The sequence below is a fragment of the Pangasianodon hypophthalmus genome, chromosome 15 (genome assembly GCF_027358585.1).
Source record: "Pangasianodon hypophthalmus isolate fPanHyp1 chromosome 15, fPanHyp1.pri, whole genome shotgun sequence".
Classification (NCBI taxonomy): Eukaryota; Metazoa; Chordata; class Actinopteri; order Siluriformes; family Pangasiidae; genus Pangasianodon; species Pangasianodon hypophthalmus.
The window spans coordinates 5,592,116-5,611,755 of NC_069724.1; the positions used below are offsets into that span (position 1 = coordinate 5,592,116).

Below are 19,640 nucleotides of genomic sequence, written 5' to 3' on the forward strand. Positions count from 1 at the left end.
GAGACAGATTTCCGCCTTCCTGCTGCTCAAAAAGCTTCACTTGTCAAACACTAGAGCAGGTTGTGTGCTGGACTGCAGCGTGTTCGGTAGACTCTGTACACTCAAGTCTAAGATGAGCGGCGTTGGGAAGGAGGCGGTGCGGGCGACAGGGACGCGCATCGTGACACGCGCAGCGATTTTTCCCCAAGATGCGGGTAACTGAGAGCAAAGCTTGATCAACAAGACTTGTACTGCGATTTTCCCCCCTCCACCGTTAGCATGTCGGAGCGAGGAGGAGTTCAGCGAGCGGGAGTTGCGTCTCCCCACCTGCAGCCCTTCAGATCGGTCAGCATTTCATCAAACCGCCCGGTTCAGATGAACCTGTTTGCGACATGGGAAATCGACCGCTCCTCTCCCAGCTGTGTGCCAAGGTACGCGCGCGCGCGTGTGTGAGTGTGTGTGTGTGTGAGTGTGTGTGTGTGTGTGCGTGGAGTTACAGGTTGCAGCATTGCCGCCTTGTCACATTTTAACTCCTGTCACGCTATGTGCAGGACGCTGTCACTCATATGAAACTTCACATAAGAAGTCCTTCATTACATGATGCACAGTTTTCCCCAAACATTGTTTCAACTTTGAGTAAAGTAAAGCTCTAGACATAAAGGAACACTCCACCCTGAAACACAGTAAATGTTCCTATTACAATATTTCTGGTGTGATTAGGAATTTTGGTGCTAATTTGTTGGCTGGTCCTGAATTTTTGTTATTCCCCTGAGAAGTTAGCTCTTGTGTTCCCCTCTGACGTCACAGGGGGACATGACTAGCACAGTTACCCAGGCGCATTAATAATGCCTTGGAATGGAGTTTGCAGCTTGTATTTCCCCACCTCTAGCCAGTAAAAGCTAGAGAAACACCCGCTCCACTTGAAATTCCAACTCGTCAACTTCTTCTCAACTAGTGCTGCATTCGAGGTGAAGTTGTAACTTGTAATTCCCTGCCTACAACCGGTAAAAACCACCAAACTTGCAATTTCAGCTCGTCTACTTGGGGTAGTCTTCTCAACTTCATGGCTGCACACACTGTAAATAGAACTTCAGATTAACACTTACAAGGAAAGTTGAAGGCAGCATAATAACTGGGAAATGTCTCATCCACTTTAAAAATACATTAGTCACTAACCAAATGACTTAATCTCCAGTTTTTGTAGACAGTTTACAGTGAGTATTAATTTTATTTCTGACTTCAGATGGCTGAGCTACCGTGAACCCTCAAATGTGGGAAGTAGTTTTTTTTTTTCCCAAGTTGGAGAATTCCCTGAACCCCTGGGACCCCATCACCACCACAACACACATGCAAAAACCAACCAAAGAAACAAACAAAAAAAAAAACAACCAAACACACACACATACACACACACACACACACACACACACACACAAAAGTCAGTCTTACCTTAGGCCAGTGGTTCTCAAAGTGGGGTTCATGAAACATAGCTAGGGGGTCTGTGATTTTTTTTTTACATTTACTTACAGTAGTGGAAATCAAAATCCATCATTATCAAAGTTATAACATTTGAGTTTTTTTTTTTTTTTTTTTTTTTTTTTGTTTTTTTTTACTTATTAGCCTGCTTGACTGGTCATTTGAATCTTTTAATCCAAACCTTTAACCTCAATAACTCAAAAAACAAGAAGACCTATAAATAATGGACCTAATGTATTCTGTTGTTGGGAAATTCAGGAATATATGTCTATATGGCTGTAATAAATAGAAAATATTATCATTCCCATTTGAATAATGTTCATGAAATAAGTCTGTACTCAGGGGATCCATGGAATTTATTTTACAGTTAAAGGGGTCCTAAGCTACAAAAAGTTAGAGAACTGCTGTCATACATGTCTGGCTTCTTTCTTGCTTTTTTCCTCACAAACTCATCCAGCAAATCTTCAGAGTCCAGCTCTTTAACAGGCTCTTTAATGACAGTATGTTGAGTCTTCTTTGACCATTTTTAGTTCAGTCTGTTTTTAATCTGATCCAACATCATCTTGCTTCTCTTTTCGTTTTTCTTTTCATTGACCCACTTAGAGTGGGTTTAGGGTTATCTACCTTTTTTTTTCATCAAAGAGGCCAGTAATTCCCATGTGGACCACGAGCTAATTTTCACACACTGTGTTTATTTGGCTATGAAGTATCCTTATTTGCTTCACTTATGGGTCCCCATGTGCTTTTACACAGGGGCTGGGAGTTACCTGTGCAGAGTTGCTCACGTATTGTGTACTAGTACTGAATACTAGCACTTAGTCTAACCCTTGCTTTTAGTTGTAAATCTCTGTTCTTTCTAACAATCGTTTCTGGTAAATTAGTGTTGCAGCATGTCCCTGTCAGCTCCTTCACTAGCTCTATCCTTGGACTGCATTCTGCCTCTCTTTGGATAAAAGCATCTGTCAAATGAATAAGTAATGTAATGTAATATGGATCAATGTTTATGAACAAACCAGACTGCAGCTCCACAGTTCCATCCTCTCTGCTGAGATAATAAAATGTAAACTACAACACGGTGTACATAATCAACATATACTGAAGATCTGGGCTGTGTTGGGGATTTTTACTTAAAATGAAACATATTGTACATGTTAAGTTTTTTTTTTTTAAAATGGTGCAGTCAGCTACTATTGTATTCTCCACTAAAAAAAATTCAATAGAAGCACCTAGTCATGAGTTATGTTAATGTTATGACAGCCTATTAATTCAGTGTCACGATTATTCTTTGTTGTTTGTCTCTAAATTTAAACCTGCCAGTTCAGCATGGAGCTTGCAGCATATTTTGCAGCTGACATAGAACATGGCCGTGTAAATTGTGTCTAGGAGAATAACACTCATAATTGTTAATACTACCAAAATAGAGTTTTATTTACAGTTTGATTAAATGCCAGGTGGAGGGAAAAAGTGATATGTGAGTGTGACTGTAAATTGTGATACAGAGGACACATGCAAAATGAAGAAAATTGTCTACATAAAGCATTCTTCAGTCCATATTTTAAGCCTTTGCTCCTATATTTCTTTGACCATCACCCAGTGCAATGGCAATGACAAAGCATTGTCTTCCCTATCATACAACAGCTACCAATCATGGAGGATGAAGATTATAATGTGCTTCCTCTGAGACACGTGAAACCAGCCAACTGAATTTTTTGTAATTGCTGCTTATGCTGTGGCACGGGGCGATGTAACACATAGGGAAGAAAGTGGTATCTGCCCCCTTCTGCATGCATGAGCTCACAGATACCCATGATTGGCTTGTGTCCCTGTGATTGACAGGGGAGAGCAAGTATACCACTACTCCCACCCACAGAGCATGGGCAATTTTTGCTCTCTTGGACTCCTAGTCGTGGATCGCTGTGGCATCATCAGGATTTGAACTTGTGATCTCCAGACAATAGGGCAAACACTTTTCTGTTGTGCCATTTAATATTGTGGAACAGCCACAAAACAAGTTACTTCCTGGAACCGCTTAGGTTATAGTAGCTAAAAATTAATAAGACAGGAAAAAACACAGCTTGTTATGCTACAGAAAAACCAAAAACCAGAACCTCTGTCCTGAAAAACTTTCCCTGACACTGGAGACTCCTTCCATAAATCTATTGACAGAACGCTTAACCATATCATAGATTATATGTTTTTCTTCATTAAATAGCAGCACATTTTTAATCCATTTATTATTAGATTAGATTATATGATTGTCTGCTGTACAAGTCCCTGTGATTTACTTATTACTATAGAAACAGTATTTTAAGTGCATTAAAATAAACCTGTGATTTGTCTTGCCAATGGAAATACTGTCAGATGTGTGCTGTTATAGCAATTAATCACCATCTGGCCAATACAAGTTGAGGATTTATCGGCATTGTAGTATAAGAAACAAAAATATTTTAATAAAATATATTCTTTAAGATAATGCAATTCAAACCCTAGGTATAGGAACAGAACAAGAATGCAAAACAATGTTCCAAAAAAAAAAAAAAAAACTTAGACTACAGAGAATATTAAGCTGCTACTAAAAACAAGCAGGTGATGCTGTAAAACCTCTTTGACTGTAAGTGAATGAAGTCACTACCATTTTTTTAATAGACCTTATTTAACAAATCTGCTAAAAATGTAACAAATCTTTTGCTTTAGCTGTGGAAAACAGCCCAACTTTGCCTTAACAGCAGAAAGTTGAAGAAATAAATTAGGCCTAATGATGTTGAGTCACTACAAAAACAAGAGACCTTTCCACGCTCAGTACTTAACCCTGTACTAACCCTGTAGTAATGCAAATTGGTCTATTGTAGATTATGATGGAATGGACTCTTACATAACAGAACAAGCTGACTTTTATATATGTGTGTGTATTTTGGAAGGATAAAATTTCTTTTGCTAACCTTATTATTGGTCAGGAGGTCTCTCTCTCCCAAGCCTTCTGACTCTGGCGTTACACTTCATTGAGACAGGGGCAGTCAGGTGAATTATACCGGAAATCCCGGAGAGGTCGCTGTGAGCACCTCACTTTGAGAAGACAGTTTGACCTAGTCAGCTCTGTGATGTGATGGTTAAAATCCTTTGATGTTGGGAGACACAGGCAGGTATAGAAGATGATATGGAGCAATGTTTGCTACTTTATATTTACAAGCTGTTTGTTGGGGATGTTTTTGTAGGTGTCGCAATCTTTCTCTCTTGTGGTACTAAAATCCAGATTCACACTCCATTTCCTGACCCATCTCTGCTAACAACTTTAGCTTAGAACATTTTCTGGACATTGTGTTCTGAAATTGTTTATATGTAACATTTATAAATGTTACTACAATGTCACTGCAGCATTATTAGTTGTAGGGTCCTAACATTTCTATAATGTTAGTTTTGTCTAACTGAGAATGATCTGTGAGCAACGCTCTAATAACATTATAATTCAAACCATCATTATAGCAGATACAGGAACCTTATTTCTGAAAGGTAACAGTCTAATTTTAGAAGCTGTCAAATACTTACTTACTCTGATAATATTCTCTGTTAGCTGGGATGATGCTTACTTCTTGTCCTATAAGTGGTGTGGCAACAAAATGATGAAAAGGTTCATGATCTGAGGACATGGTGAAATTGAAGGTTTTGATGGTTTCAAGTTAAGACATCTTGCGTATACTTTGCTTGAAATTGCTGATCTACAGGGCATTTTTCTGATTTGTTAACACAGTTCACTTCACACTGCATTTGTTAGAGATGTCTCTGATTACCCAGACTGTAAAGGTCTATACCAAACTACAAAGAAGTTTATAATTGTTTCATGGTAGTATGTTGGTGAGATGTCAAGTTAAATATATACTGTATATATAAATATATGTATGTATATATAGAAAATCATGTCCGCAGAGTAACCCTTGCATATGTTAAAGTTACAGAACGTTGCTTCTGCTGCCAAAGTGAGATGTTTTTAGAGTAACTTTGCCGCTCTCTCTCTGTCAGACTCCTCAGTTTGACTCTTAAAAAACTGGTGATTTTAAAGGACCTTGACCGAGACCTCACATCAGTGGTCATTGCAGTCAAACTTCAGGTAAACCCCAGAATTTTTCTCTGTTCTTTTCTTAATTAAATTATTTTTTGTACTGTTGAAATTATTAAATTATTTTTTTGATTAAAATTTATTTTTATTTATTTACCTACAGTAAATACCTATATGACATATGTTGCTAATATTTAGCTTTATTTCTTAGGCTACACAGGCTCTACAAAATCTGCCATTTCAGGAATAATTTCTTAGTGCCAGTAGTTCACAAATGGCTTCCTATTCGCTGTATGTGCTCCCCTCATAGGATATAACATAATGAAGTTGTAGTACATAGTGCATTGTATGTTTCATAGCACACCATTTGAAATTCAGCCACAGAAAACGTGTGACCATAATAAGTGCACTGAAAATGGTTTACTTGTATGTGATATCAATTGACATGTTCATTTTTTATTTTTATTTTAAATCAAAAATAAAGTCTTTATTCACAATGCTGTTTATACATAAAGCTAGAATCTTCAGTTTTAATAGACTTACATTAGACATAACACAGACCATCATAACATTTGAATGTGGAAATTTGCCTTTTAATCTGTCCATTTTACAAAAATCCAAATGGTATATTGAATAGTCGAATTCATTCTGTCATTCCTAACAGATATGCTTAATCTTTTATATTGATATATATATCTTCAGCATGTCATTCAAAAAGTAATGCAGCATCCCACTGAAGGTACCACCTCCAAGTCTTAAGACTCTAACTCATTACTTGCATGACCTTGCAGGGATCAAAGCGGATTCTGCGCTCTAATGAAATCCTCCTGCCATCTCCTGGGCTCACAGAGACAGATTTACAGCTCACTTTCTCTCTTCAGGTTTGTTCTTGTGTGTCTTTGTGTCTTTGTATTAATTTGTCACTTTTCTTTTTCACTTTGCAGGTATTTATTTTTTTGTTAGACAAAAATTTTTGTAACGTTTCTTAGAGTTTTTTTCCTGCTTTTATTCCAAAAGTATCCACACTTTTTGAAGAGAGATGCCAACAGGCTGCAGATCATGCTCCAGCGAAGGAAAAGGTACAAGAATCGTACAATCCTGGGGTACAAGACACTAGCATTGGGCCTGATTAATATGGCACAGGTGAGCAATGTTATCACAGTCTACTGCAAAAATTAGCAGAAAAAAAACTACTACAAAAAAAACCCTACAATAAACACACTTCACTATATTCCCTAAATTGCCATCCCTAATAGCTAGCTGGCTAGTTAACAGCTATTAGCTCACAGTTGTTGTCAATACAAATGAGATGGAGTCTCTGCACTGTCATATTCTCAGCGATTTATATATCACTATCCAAATAAACTACAACAACAAAGTTTTGTCTATAATCAGGTAAATTAGCTAGCTGGTTAGCCAGTTGGCAAGCTAACCGCTAATAAATTAGCTCTCATTTCTCACAGGTAGACACAAGAGTGAGTTCACTCTCATTTTGCATGGTCATATTCTTAGTAGTAGCCAAACTTATTAAAATATCCAATACCAATTAAAACATTTTATTCACTATCATTAACTAACATAGCTAGGTGGCTTCTTTTTTTTTTTTACACAAGTCATGAGAAGTTTATTAAAGTTGAAACATGTTTCAATAGACTTACAGATAAAATGTGGACCAACATTCAAATGTGGAAATTTGCCTTATAATATGTAAATTGTCTGGTATTTGAACAGTGAAATTCATTCTAACACACCTAACAGATACATATGCATCATCTTTTATATTTAATTTTTTTATGCCTGTCTGGCTTGTCATCTAAAAGGTGATGCAGCATCCCACTGAAGGCGCTCAGGTATTGCGTTTGCATACTAAAATAAAGGACATGGCTGTGCCTGTGGCTGAGATCAGGGTCTACTCAATGTCCAGTCAACCTGTAGACCCAGAGGGACCAAAGGCCAAGCTGTCTGGTGAGGGAGTTTCACTTTCATACAGATGTAAATGTAAAACTAATATGAATAAGGTTACATTGCTGGCTTTCGGGTAGGCTTGTGTAATATATGATTTAATAATCTATATGTAAATGTGCTAAATGTGGTCTTACTAAGTCTGTGTAATATGTTTTAATTATTCACAATATTTCAAAAGCAGATGGATTCTAATCTCTGTTCTCTGTTAATTTATTCTTTATCCTTTATGCTTTTGTGTATTGTACTCGTTTTCCCTCTATCACTATGTAGATCGATCCCCTGACATTGATAACTACTCTGAGGAAGAGGAAGAGAGCTACTCATCTGAGCAGGAAGGAAGTGATGACCCATTACATGGACAGGTTAGAAAGAAAAAAATGTCAAATGAGGTAATAGGTCAGGTTTAAAGTATACCTGAATGATTATTTCAAACCAGTAAAAGTATGTATTCACAATTTTAAAAAAAATACTGATCAAGAAACTACTAAAATGGCCTAGGAACATCTCTACCCTCTTACCCTCATAAAAAATGCCAGACTCTCTGAATATACAGAAGTAATTTGGAAACACTCTCATTCTCATGCAGTCCCTAACAGCTAGCCGACTAGTTAACAGCCAGCAACAAAGAATTTGTCCATAAGCTAGTCAGCTAATAAACCGCTAATAAACAAGCTTGTATTTATCTCAGTGTAACTGAAGTATGTAGTTTTGCATCATCCTATTCTTAGTGGTAATAAAACCTATTAAAATATACCATAACAATTAAAATCATGAGATTATTAGTGAAATTATGCCGACCAAACCTACAGTATTTTATTCCCCTTTGGCAGTATCTATATGACGATGAAGATGAAGTAAGGAAGAAGAAGCCTCGTCGTAAACTTACCTCTGCTGCTTCCATTACAAGAGCTAATGTGAGTTACTGGAGCAGGTTACTGCTTCTGGCTCTAGATGGGCTTTTTATGCTTGTTTACAGCTTTCACCTGCTTAATCTTAGTCTTATCCAAGACAAACAACTACAAAGCTGTTCGCTGAACACCCATCTATTACAGCTTGGGAAACATGCCCATCAGTGTTTGTTTCTCTACTCGAAGGGCTCCATTTCTTCAAATTGACTCTAATCCCAGGGAACAGGCCTGTGTGTTTATGGTAGCCTGAGGTCCCTGTTGGCCTTTCAACAGAGCCTGATAATTCTAATGGCTAGAGAAATGTGCTGAGACATAAGCAGGTCAATATGTATTGACTGTGTCGAAGTGCGAGGTTGGGATATCTCTCTTCACATGCTTGTATCAGCTTGTTGTTTTGATTAGCTGCACGATCTGTCTACTAGCTGGTGATGTGCTAGATCGTGTGCCAGTTCTGTAAGCATTCTGCCTGTTACTGTCCTTTATCCTCCTCCTCTGCTCGTTGCTATTTTTGCTGCTTGTGTCGTACAGCCTAATTCGTGTGGATTTGCTTTTCCCACTTTTCTGCCTGACGTAAAGTGTTTTATATTCAGCAGCCTAACATCAAGCAGAAATTTGTGGCACTGCTGAAAAGGTTCAAAGTTTCTGATGAGGTAAACTCACATTAATCTCACTCCATGTTCCTCTCTGTGTCTTTTTCTCTATTTCCTGTACTATCCCCCACCCATCCTGTTTATTTGTGATATCTGTGATTTTTTTCCCTCCTCCCTAAACATGGGACTTGCAAATCTTTATTGGAAATCTTTATCACAAATCTGTCCAATCATTGCCTTTATTTGATGTTTTGTTGTAGAGTTTGCTTGACAATGTTTGATTGCTGATGTGGTATGTGTAGGTGGGATTTGGCCTGGACCATGTGTCTCAGGAGCAGATTCGTGATGTAGAGGAAGACCTGGATGAGCTCTACAACAGTCTGGAGATGTACAACCCCAGTGACAGTGGACCAGACATGGAGGAGACAGACAGTGTCCTCAGCATGCCCAAGCCCAAACTCCCGTAACATACAATAACACACTTACGTTCACACTCACAGTTAGATGGACGCTTCTTGGAGCTTAATCAAGAAGACAATCCAGACCGATCACGCTGCATTGGCAGAGAACAAAAGAATAGAAGAACAAAAGAACAGAAAAGCCTATACAAATAAAATTTAATTAAAGCCTTACAACATAAAAACCTTAAGACAGTCTGAATACCCCATATATCACACAGGCCTTGCATAGTTTAGGAAGAACAAAGGATTAAAACTGAACAGATGTTGATGAAATGGTGCAAGAAAGCCATTCAGGCATATAAAATGAGATTATAGAAAACAAAGAACGTTGAGATCAGAAATAAGGTGTGATATAAAAGATTCACTGGTTCTGATATATTATACTTTTGTGAATGTGTTCACCTTCATGATCATTTGGATGAAGTGGGGAAGCGAAAACCTTCTCAAACTCGCAATAACAAAGGCATGATATTGTGGTACTGACTGATGAGGTCACTTTGAAAGTACAAAATGCTAAATGTCAGTGCAATTGTGGAATCACCTTATTAATGTTAGATTGTTAAAAAGGGAATCTCACTGACTGACGTGACCGACTGTTTGGGCAAATATTCACAATGAGAGCAAGGGCTTTTCTTTAATAAGCACATATGAGAGTTCCGTTTGTTTATATAAACTTTTAGCAATAGCGATTTTGTAAGTTTTAACCCTGTAATTTAACAGAAAATGCCTTGGTAAACCACACCCACACAACTCCACAGCTCTGAGAAGTCTTATGTAACAAGCATCTACTAAAGCTGCTATACAAATCTTATACAAGTATTTTTCTAGATCTTGATCCCTTGTGAGGCCCCTGCACCATGTGCGGGTGTAGCTTACGCCATGATCAGAGTACAGATTTGCTTCTCTGACCTAAAGCCAAAGATAAAAATACCAACCATGGGCTTCTCATAAACGTCTATTGCATTACACATTACTCCACTGCCTCTGACTGTTCATGCATTTTATCTGTCTTTGTGTGTGTGTGTGTGTGTGTGTGTGTCTAGGCCATTCTTCGAAGCTGTGTCTCAGTCCAGCTCTCACAGTGAGTTTGGCAGTCTGAACAGCAGATGTTCTCTAGGCAGAGACACACTGAATCCTGTGAGTGTCATATTTAGGGAGAACAACCGCAAATCTCACCTCTAACTTAAGATCAGTTTTTCTTTCATTGTAGGTCAATATTTCCATTGATCCAACTATCCATTTATTCAACTTTCTCTCCACATCCATCCATCCATCTAACTATTTTTATGTTTATCTGTTATCCATTTTTGTTAATCTACTATTTATTCATCTATCCAACTATCCAACCATCCATCTGTACCTCCAACTACTATCTATCCATTTATCAATCCAGTCCTCCAACAATCTGTCTGCTACCTTCATCCATTTATCTTATATTCATTCATCCAACCAACACATTGTCCATCTATCCATTTAACTATCATCCATTCATCCATTCATCCCTTCCTCTCTCCCTTCAACTATCCATTCATCCATTTGTCCATCCACCTATCTGAAATCTAACCATCCATCCAGTCAAAATTTACTCACCCACACAACTATCTATTCGTCCATCCACACTTTCAACAAAGTACTTATCCAGCATTCATTAATTTATCCATACCTACAGCTTCAACTCTTTAATTATCTGTCCATTCATACTTTCAATTACTTATCCATTCATCTATCTGTCAAATATCTAAATCTAAATATCTGTCCATCTCTCTATCTCTCCAGCAGCAGGGGGAACAGACGGCATCAAGTAAAATTCAGCGCTCTAGTAGTGCACACCTGGATGACGCCTTCTCCGAGACAGACACAGTGGTGGGATCATAACCTTTTCGTCCCACCTTCCCTTTATGGCAGTTTTTGTTGTCTTTCATTTCCACTTCTGTTTAGTCTGTCTCTTTCGGTCTCATCAAGAAAGCTGTGTGTAACTGATCTGTCTTTTGCCCCCAAGTGTCATGTAGCTGGTAGGTAATGTGTAGTTGGTGTTGTAGGAGCTGAATGAGGTGGAGGTTTTGAGCGATGGAACTCCCAGCATCACTGTTTCTGTGGCAGAAAGACCACGAACCCCACAGAGGAGCAACAGCCAGACCATGCCCTCCCCAAGGCTGGTACCACACACATACACACAAATGTGCTCACCCAACACACACTGTGTAATACCTCCTTTTTCACTGTGTAATACTCATTCCCAGGCTGGATGGTGGTCACACTCCTAAGCATAAGCGAGGGACTCCCATGAAGGAGAGGCAGCTGTCTAAACCTCTCAGCGAGCGGACAAACAGCTCAGACAGTGAGCGCTCACCTGAACTCAGCCTCACTCCACAGGTGAGCTCCTTCCCCTCCTCACATGGTATTAAAGTTCTCGATGGATTGTCACAGTGGTCTTTTTTTGATAGAAAGCTTGCCAGAAAGATACTTCAGATACCAATCTGAAAAGTGATCATGCAGAAAGGAACAAGTTGTGCCTGCATCACATGAAAGCAAAAACCTCCCACTCACACAACCTTTTTTTGCACCTCATGAGATCCCAGTTATGATGGGATCTGGTCTCAAATAAATACAATTTCAGGCGAGTTTCCTTAAAAAACCCAGACAAAAGCGAATAGTGCGCCATCTATTAACATAAACATGAGCGGTCCTTAGTAACCACATGGTCAGGGTTGCAGAGGTTTAGAAGTTGAATAGATACTGTGTACATACATGCATTACATTAACTGTGTGTGCAGGATTTAAAAAAAAAAAAAAAAAATAGCTCACACTCGTAATTGGGATCAATAAGAGCCAGGAATCATCATGAATTCTCTATGCTGACAGTGCTGTTGTTTCTACCTACCTCAAGTTTATTTTCCCAGTGTTTTTCAGTCAAACAACTCAAGATTATAAGAAAGATATTAAGACTTGGTGAGTGATAAATATAATGTCAGTAACCGGCAGTATACCAGCAAACATTCATTCTTTTTCAGTATGTATGACAGTATGACATGAATGACAGTATGACATGTCCACATATGGACTACTTAGGTTACCAAAGAATTCTTCATTGTGAGAGAAGAATAAAAATAAAATATTTTTTATCAAGAATTGACAAATTACATATTGCGGATATATGACAGTTAGAGAGAGATAATATTCAGAAATCTAAACACACTGGAAGTCACAATTTTGCCTGTGGTTCCTGGCTTTAATTAAATTCACTATTCAATTAAAACCATTACGTTCATGCTTTTTTTAGTTTTCTAATGTGATATGGGAATGTGGCGATTAATGGCAAAAGTGTAATTACAATTACACAAAATTTTCTTTTACATAGTAAACCTCTGCTTCACGTAATACTTTAATTTTTTAAATACTTTAAAAACATATTACATTAACCAAGTGGATTTTTTACATGCTAAATTTAAACACAATTCTTCTTTTAAAAAATAATTTATTAAGATATACAGCATGCATATACAGGATTATCTAATTAGCTGACTTTAGCTGTGTGCATAGTTGATGATTAATTAATTAAGGAAGTTAAAAAGGTGATCACATTTAATCATGTAGCTCTGCATTATTATTATTATATTAGTAATAAGTTCTGTGATATATTGTTCAAATATGACTACATATGACTACATATTTGATTTTAATAATAATATATTTGTTCATTAAGATTTTTTGTTTCACTTTAAACGCTGCGTTTCTTCGCTGTGCCAAAGAATCTCGCTAAAGCTCTGCAGAATAAACAGCTCTGGAGGGTCCGCAGTAAACATGGTGATTCATTTGGGCTGTAGATTTGAGCGCGGGACACTCTGAGTGGGTGTGCTAGGAGCAGAGATGCAGAGCGTGGAGCAGAGTGGGCGCTCAATCTGCTTATATAACAGCACATTGGCACTGCAGTGAGTCAGTAATTGGCTAACATTGCCACTATTGTTGCACAAAAATATCTGAATGCCTCACTAGCGTATGACGTTTGTGTAGGGTGAAGTGCTATGTTTTAATTCCCACTGTGGTGCTGTGCCTGTTGTGTTTGTCAAATTGTCAGCTAAAAAGATATAAATAGCAGAGTTTGGAATGTCGAATGTTGTTTTATGCATTCATAAATCTGCCTTGTAATGGTGCATGTTTGAAACTGTCAGCATATTTATCCGACAAACCAGTATCAGCGTAATCATTCTGCTCTGTCAGTGCTGTGTGTGCTTATTCTAAAGAAACAAAACTCACCTTTTCTCCTGCGAATATGTGTAGATGCCGAGGAAGATAGTGTATGACCAGCTGAACCAGATCTTGGTGTCTGACACGACCCTGCCTGACAGCCTCATCCTCATTAATAGCAGTGACTGGCAAGGACAGGTAGTGACTATGCCTCAGAACTAGCTAATAAGAATTTCTTTGTTGTATTAAATTTAAAATGAAACCAAAAAAAACAATGGTTTTCATTATATGTTTTAAAATGTGTTTAGACTGGCAATTCAGTTTCAGCTTTTTCCAGCATATTTATTATATTTTTATACATATGTAAGCTATGTTAACCAGGACTAGATCAGTCTCTTTCAGCCAGCTGGTAGCTTCTAGAAAAACAACCAAATAAAATTAGGCTTAAAGAAGACATGGTTTAAATAATTATGTTGAAAGGAAAAATGGAAAATCTGTTAAGGGCAATGTACACTGGTCTCTTAACGCAGTTATACTGATATTTTGTGTGTGTGTGTGTTTGTGTGTGTGTGTGTGTAGTATGTGGCAGACTCCCTGCAGGCACAGAAGCATCCAGTGGTGTGTACTTGCTCAGTGTCTGAGATTCAGGCTGTGCTCTCAGCTCTGCTCACTCGGATTCAGAAATTGTAAGTGGTTCAGTCCAAGTTCAGTCCTAGTGGATGTGCACTAGCTATTAATAACTAGCGTAGCTATTGTTAATATTCAGCTAGTCAGCTAATATACAGCTGGTCACAATATTGCAAGGAAGAGCTAAAACAATTCTACCTATCATTAAATCAGCATTACTATTATACACCTTATAGTACTGGGCAACATCATTTATGATTTGTCTTTTTGTAAAGTAAAGTTTTTTATGTCATGTCTCATCCAAATATTAAACATGGTAAACAGAAAAGCTGCACTAAGCCAGTTTTTTTCATTCAGACCACACAAATCTTACAGCTCTGTCATTTGTTTCAACATGTAATTTGTACTTTGATTGGTTTGCATACTTTATTTACTTCTAGTTTCTCTTCCAAAGGCATTTTGAAAAATTGTGAAATGATTCAGAAATTTTCATAATAATTAGGCGTATTATTGTATTTCACATGCATCATCACAGTCACTGCTGACAACATGTTACGGATGTGTCAGCAAAGTGAGCTTAAAGCTGCAGTGCACACAAAATCCAGGGTTTTTTTCAACAGTTATAATCACTTGATATAACTATCAGCAGTAGTCTGTGTCAATCTACAGTCTGGACAAGAAACAGCTCTGTTTGTTGAAAAAAGAAATGTTCCAAAAAAAAAATGCAAAAAAATGTACATCATTCTAAGCAATACGACTAATTGGTATGAAACTTCAGTATGGTTTTATATCGCATTGATAGACCATGGAGACCATGTAGAAACAGAGATATAGTCATTTAAAGTTTTGTAAATAATTATACATAGTTTGATTTATCTTTATTTTACCTATTTGTTTCTTTTATTTGTTTTTCATTATCTTACATACATTTATAAATGTCTGTCTTACATACATTTATTTGTGTGTTTTTATAGAATGTTTAGGTGAAAAAAGAATGATCAGGTCATATTGACTAGGGGAAAAAAAAGATAAACATTTTTCATGATTTTATATATAGGCAGAATTAAAAGCATATAACACCAGCCAAAATAGCACCAGACTCCAAAAGGTTACTTGTGCTATGCCACATATTGTAACGATTGATGTTTTTGCCCTCGTCCTTCCTGCACCTCCACGCTTATGTCGTCTGTGCTCCTGCTCTCTGCAGCTGTAATTGTAACTCTGTCACACCTAAACCTGTGAAAGTGGTGGCTGTGGGAGGGCACAACTATCTGGGAGCCATCTTGCGCTTCTTCGTATCTCAGCTAGCCAACAAGACATCTGATTGGCTGGGGCATTTAAAGTTTCTGGTGGTTCCACTTGGTAAGTGGTTTTTCAAGGTCTTTAAAAAAAATAATTGAGATGGGCTTGCTTTTGACTCAACTGAGAAGTCAGGTTGAGTAAATGACAACTTCTGCGCAGGTTCTCACCCTGTGGCTAAGTACCTCGGCTCCATAGACAACCGCTACCGTTCAGCTTTCCTAGACAGTGCGTGGCGGGAGTTCTTCTGTCGGACAGATCCTCCACAACCTGGTACGTAACTGCTGTTGTTGCTATGGTTTCAGTAGTCTCATGTCAGACCGCAGCTTCTTTAATTCTGTCTCTGAATGTGGTTGCGTATCTGTCCAGGTTTATCATCTGCAGAGGGTTTGGACGTGGCCGGACGTATTGGTCAGTATATTGATGGAGCCACAGTCACTCATCAGCTGCCTATCGCTGAGGCTATGCTAACCTGCAAGCACAAAGTGTGAGTGGAACCACAGTCATGTATGGCTTATATTGTACAACATGGGTTATTATTTGTCTACACATTGTTAAATGTATGACATAATCATATATATAGTGCATGGTTATGTTCTTGTTTCCTGCTTTTTCAGACAAGAAGATGATTCCTATCAAAATTTTGTCCCCTTTGTGGGTGTAAGTAAATTTTTAATTAGCATCGCTGCTTAACAATTCCCGTTGCTTATCATGTGCACTGTTAATTTTTGTTTTGTTTTGTTTTATGTCAATCAGGTGGTTAAAGTCGGTTTGATTGAGCCCATGTCTGGATTGGCAGGTATAATTGATTTTTGATGATGCATTACCATCATAACCTGCACTAAAACTTAAAAAAATTCTTGTAATAAAATTTGATAATTTGATCTCCTTTTCTTTTCCACAATAGGTGGAGACTGTGATGAGGGCGTGTCTTTGAGTCTGATAGTTCCTTCAACCTCTCCTCCTGCTCATGCAATGTCCACTGGGATGATAAAAGAATCTGCCACCCCTCCCCCTTCACCATCTCTCAGTGGTGTTCATGGGTAGGTTTGGTGACGATCTAACAATCTTTGAGCATATTACACATATTGCATTTGTTTATACCTGGCCATTTTTACTGTAGCATGTCTTGAAGCTGTAGATACTTTATTTACTCAGTTATTTCATTAAATAACATGAAAAAACATGATGAAATGTATAAGTGGGTGGTGTGCTTTGGCCAGATGCAAGATAGAGGGCTCTTACCACACCTAGGTTGATTATTTTCCAATAACAGCATGACGCTTCCTGTTTTATTCCTTTTATACCACGGCCATTTGCCAACACTAACAATTTTTTATTTATTAAAGAATGATGTCATAATTTTTATTCATTTATAGTAATGTTTATTCTTGTGCAATGTTTTGGGGGGGAAAAGTTCCTGTTCTCACTTAGGTTATAACAGCTATAAACTGCCTCTTCTTTAAGTTAATAAGGCAAAATAATGGAGATGTCACCGAGAAACCTCAAAGCCCTCTGTCCTGAAGACTTTCCTGTGTCTGAACAGTTCAAGGAACAGCTTTACCTCTGACTATTACAAAGTGCCGACACTGGAGACTCCTTCCAAAAATGCTAAATAAACATTTCCTCAGAGAAAACTTCATCATATCAGCAATTACACATGCTTTTTAAATCTATGTATATGGAGTCTCCTACATGCAAGTCCCTGTGTAAGTAGTTACTATAGAAGCAGTGTATTAGGATGAACACATTAATACAAACCTGTATTAAGTTTGCCTTGTAGCTGGAGCAACTATCAGAACTGCTGATACAGAAGATCAATTAATTCCTTCTGATCAATCAGATTTGGGAATTTATCAGCACTGTGGTATAAGCATCTTTAATTAATTAATCGACTACTGGTTATTGCAATCATTGTGAAGTTTAGAAATAAAACATGCCTGTAAACCATTAAAAAGAACTAGAAAAAAACTGAAAAAATATGGTCTCGGGATTGATTTTTTTTTTTGTTCTGTAATTCCCGATGAGAACCTAAATAAATTTGAATAAATTCTTAGTCAAATTATGATGAATTGACACATCATTGTTTTTGGCCAGGAGTCCCAGCATGTCTCATGGAACAGACGCCATAGGGCTACAGGTGGACTACTGGGTGGCTGAAAAGCGTAAAGATGGTGAGAGGAGGGACACCAAGAACACCCTTAAGAGTGCTTTCAGGTCTTTGCAGGTCAGCCGACTGCCCAACTCCTCCATTGGCGAGCTCCAGCCCAGCTCTTGCACCATGGCCATGACTGTGGTCACCAAAGAGAAGAACAAGAAAGGTGAGCACTTTGCCTATCAACCTGCTGTTTGGAGCTGTAATGATTTTCTAAGGGTTTTTAATTGGGCTAATTTACTTCTCTTTAAATGTTTTAGAATGTTTAAATATTTTGGCAGTTTACACACTGTGATATGCTTACTCAAGTTTTTTTTTTTATTTGCTGTGATATCTGTGAAAAACATTGTTCGCCTCCATCAGCCCTTAAACTCTGATTAAAAACAGCACACAAACATTTGTCTACCACCAGTCCCTACTATTTTTCTGGGGAAGAAGCCAAAAGAGAGGGACACAGAGTCCAAGAGCCAGGTGATCGAGGGAATCACCAGACTCATCTGTTCTGCTAAGCATCAGCAAACAAGTCTTAGAGGTAAAGCCCTTATGTGCATTCTTCAGCTCAAATTACAGACTATATGGAAAGCTTATTATAAGTAAAGAGACATTTGAGAAAATGTTCAACTCACTTTCCTAATATGGGTCTAAATATATATATATATATATATATATATATATATATATATATATATATATATATATATATAGACAATTTGTAGTTTAGTACAAATACCTGAGTTAATCTTTTTTTTTTTTGCCTATATTGCAGTATCTGTTGATGGGATGGAGTGGAATGATGTAAAGTTTTTCCAGCTGGCATCCCAGTGGCCCACTCATGTGAAATATCTGCCAGTTGGTCTGTTCAGCAACAGTAAAATTGCCTCCTAGTGGAGTTTCACCTGAACCAAACCACAGGAGCTGCCATTTCCAAACGATCTTCCAGGCAATATATAGGGACAATTGTTTCTTTATTTGGATATTGGTGTATTTAGGTAGACAAGCATCTGAATGATTTGTTAAGGAAAAGCAATTATAGCGTTTTGAGACCAAGAATGGATCACCTCCAAAGGTAAAGAGAGGATCTGTTATTCTTGTGTGCTGTTATTTTCTGCTGTGCTGTGCAGTTAACAATGCAATAACCTCCATATACTATATGGTTGTGCAATTATTTGGTCACCTTTTCAATGTTAGTGATTTAAGAATATTAGTGATTTAAGAATATATTGTTTTCACTTGTTCTCAAATTTAGTGATCAGGCTCTGCATTTGTGGTTATTTTCTATCAATGTATACTAGAGTATAGTTAATATCTATATAATATAAGAGCAATTTTGCAATATTATAGATATCTGAGGCTTCTCAAATATTTTCTAAACATGAGCAAAACATATTTTATCACAAAATAGTATTGTATGTTGAAAATAGGCCATAAGCTATTATACTTTGCATATGTGTGTGAAAGAGAGCAAATGAAATGAAGATATTAAATGTGTACAATGTACATTTACCTGGTAATCTTTCAGGATGGTTGAATCTGGCTGCCTCATTTCCTTCATTTATTTTCATTCCTTCTCTGATGTTGATATTGATGTTCTTTGTACAGTAAAATTAGCTCTATATGTAAAAGGTCATCAGTGTGTAGCCTACCTCCCCTATCACATTACAAATGTGATGATCCAGGATGACTGAAGATGAAGCCTACACGAAGCCTACAAAACTCATCACTAACTTGCATTCAGGTGTTTAAAAAGGTGTAGTGATCCCTTGTTGCCTTTGATATATATTGTTGTATGCAAATAAGTATTTTGCATGCAGTAATTTTGTAATGGTATAATGTTCTGGTGTAATGGTTGGTATGTATTCATAAGTCAAGTATTTTTTTAAATTATCTTTTCACATTTACACCAATCATGTGCACTGATAATAAATGCATCCTAACTGGCTTTTG

The 19,640-nt window shown here is 37.5% G+C and overlaps 1 protein-coding gene across 4 annotated transcripts; it reads left to right on the forward strand.

The window, feature by feature from the left end:
• Positions 1-12: 12 nt before the first annotated feature.
• On the forward strand, positions 13-19,635 carry pacs1a (phosphofurin acidic cluster sorting protein 1a). Of its 4 annotated transcripts, none has more exons than XM_053240095.1 (24): positions 13-410; positions 5,470-5,557; positions 6,298-6,387; positions 6,524-6,649; positions 7,327-7,471; positions 7,742-7,833; positions 8,302-8,385; positions 8,973-9,029; positions 9,272-9,432; positions 10,474-10,567; positions 11,210-11,293; positions 11,470-11,582; positions 11,671-11,803; positions 13,709-13,813; positions 14,195-14,301; positions 15,450-15,604; positions 15,704-15,814; positions 15,911-16,028; positions 16,159-16,201; positions 16,298-16,340; positions 16,449-16,584; positions 17,639-17,862; positions 18,109-18,228; positions 18,463-19,635. In XM_053240095.1, exons 1-24 carry the CDS (start codon positions 259-261, stop codon positions 18,579-18,581), a joined length of 2,700 nt encoding a protein of 899 aa, XP_053096070.1. In that variant the 5' UTR covers positions 13-258; the 3' UTR covers positions 18,582-19,635. The 4 variants fall into 4 exon arrangements, with proteins under 4 accessions (XP_053096070.1, XP_026794614.1, XP_053096069.1 ...); XM_026938813.3 differs by having other exon boundaries at positions 14-410; positions 8,970-9,029; XM_053240094.1 differs by having other exon boundaries at positions 14-410; positions 11,207-11,293.
• Positions 19,636-19,640: the final 5 nt, after the last annotated feature.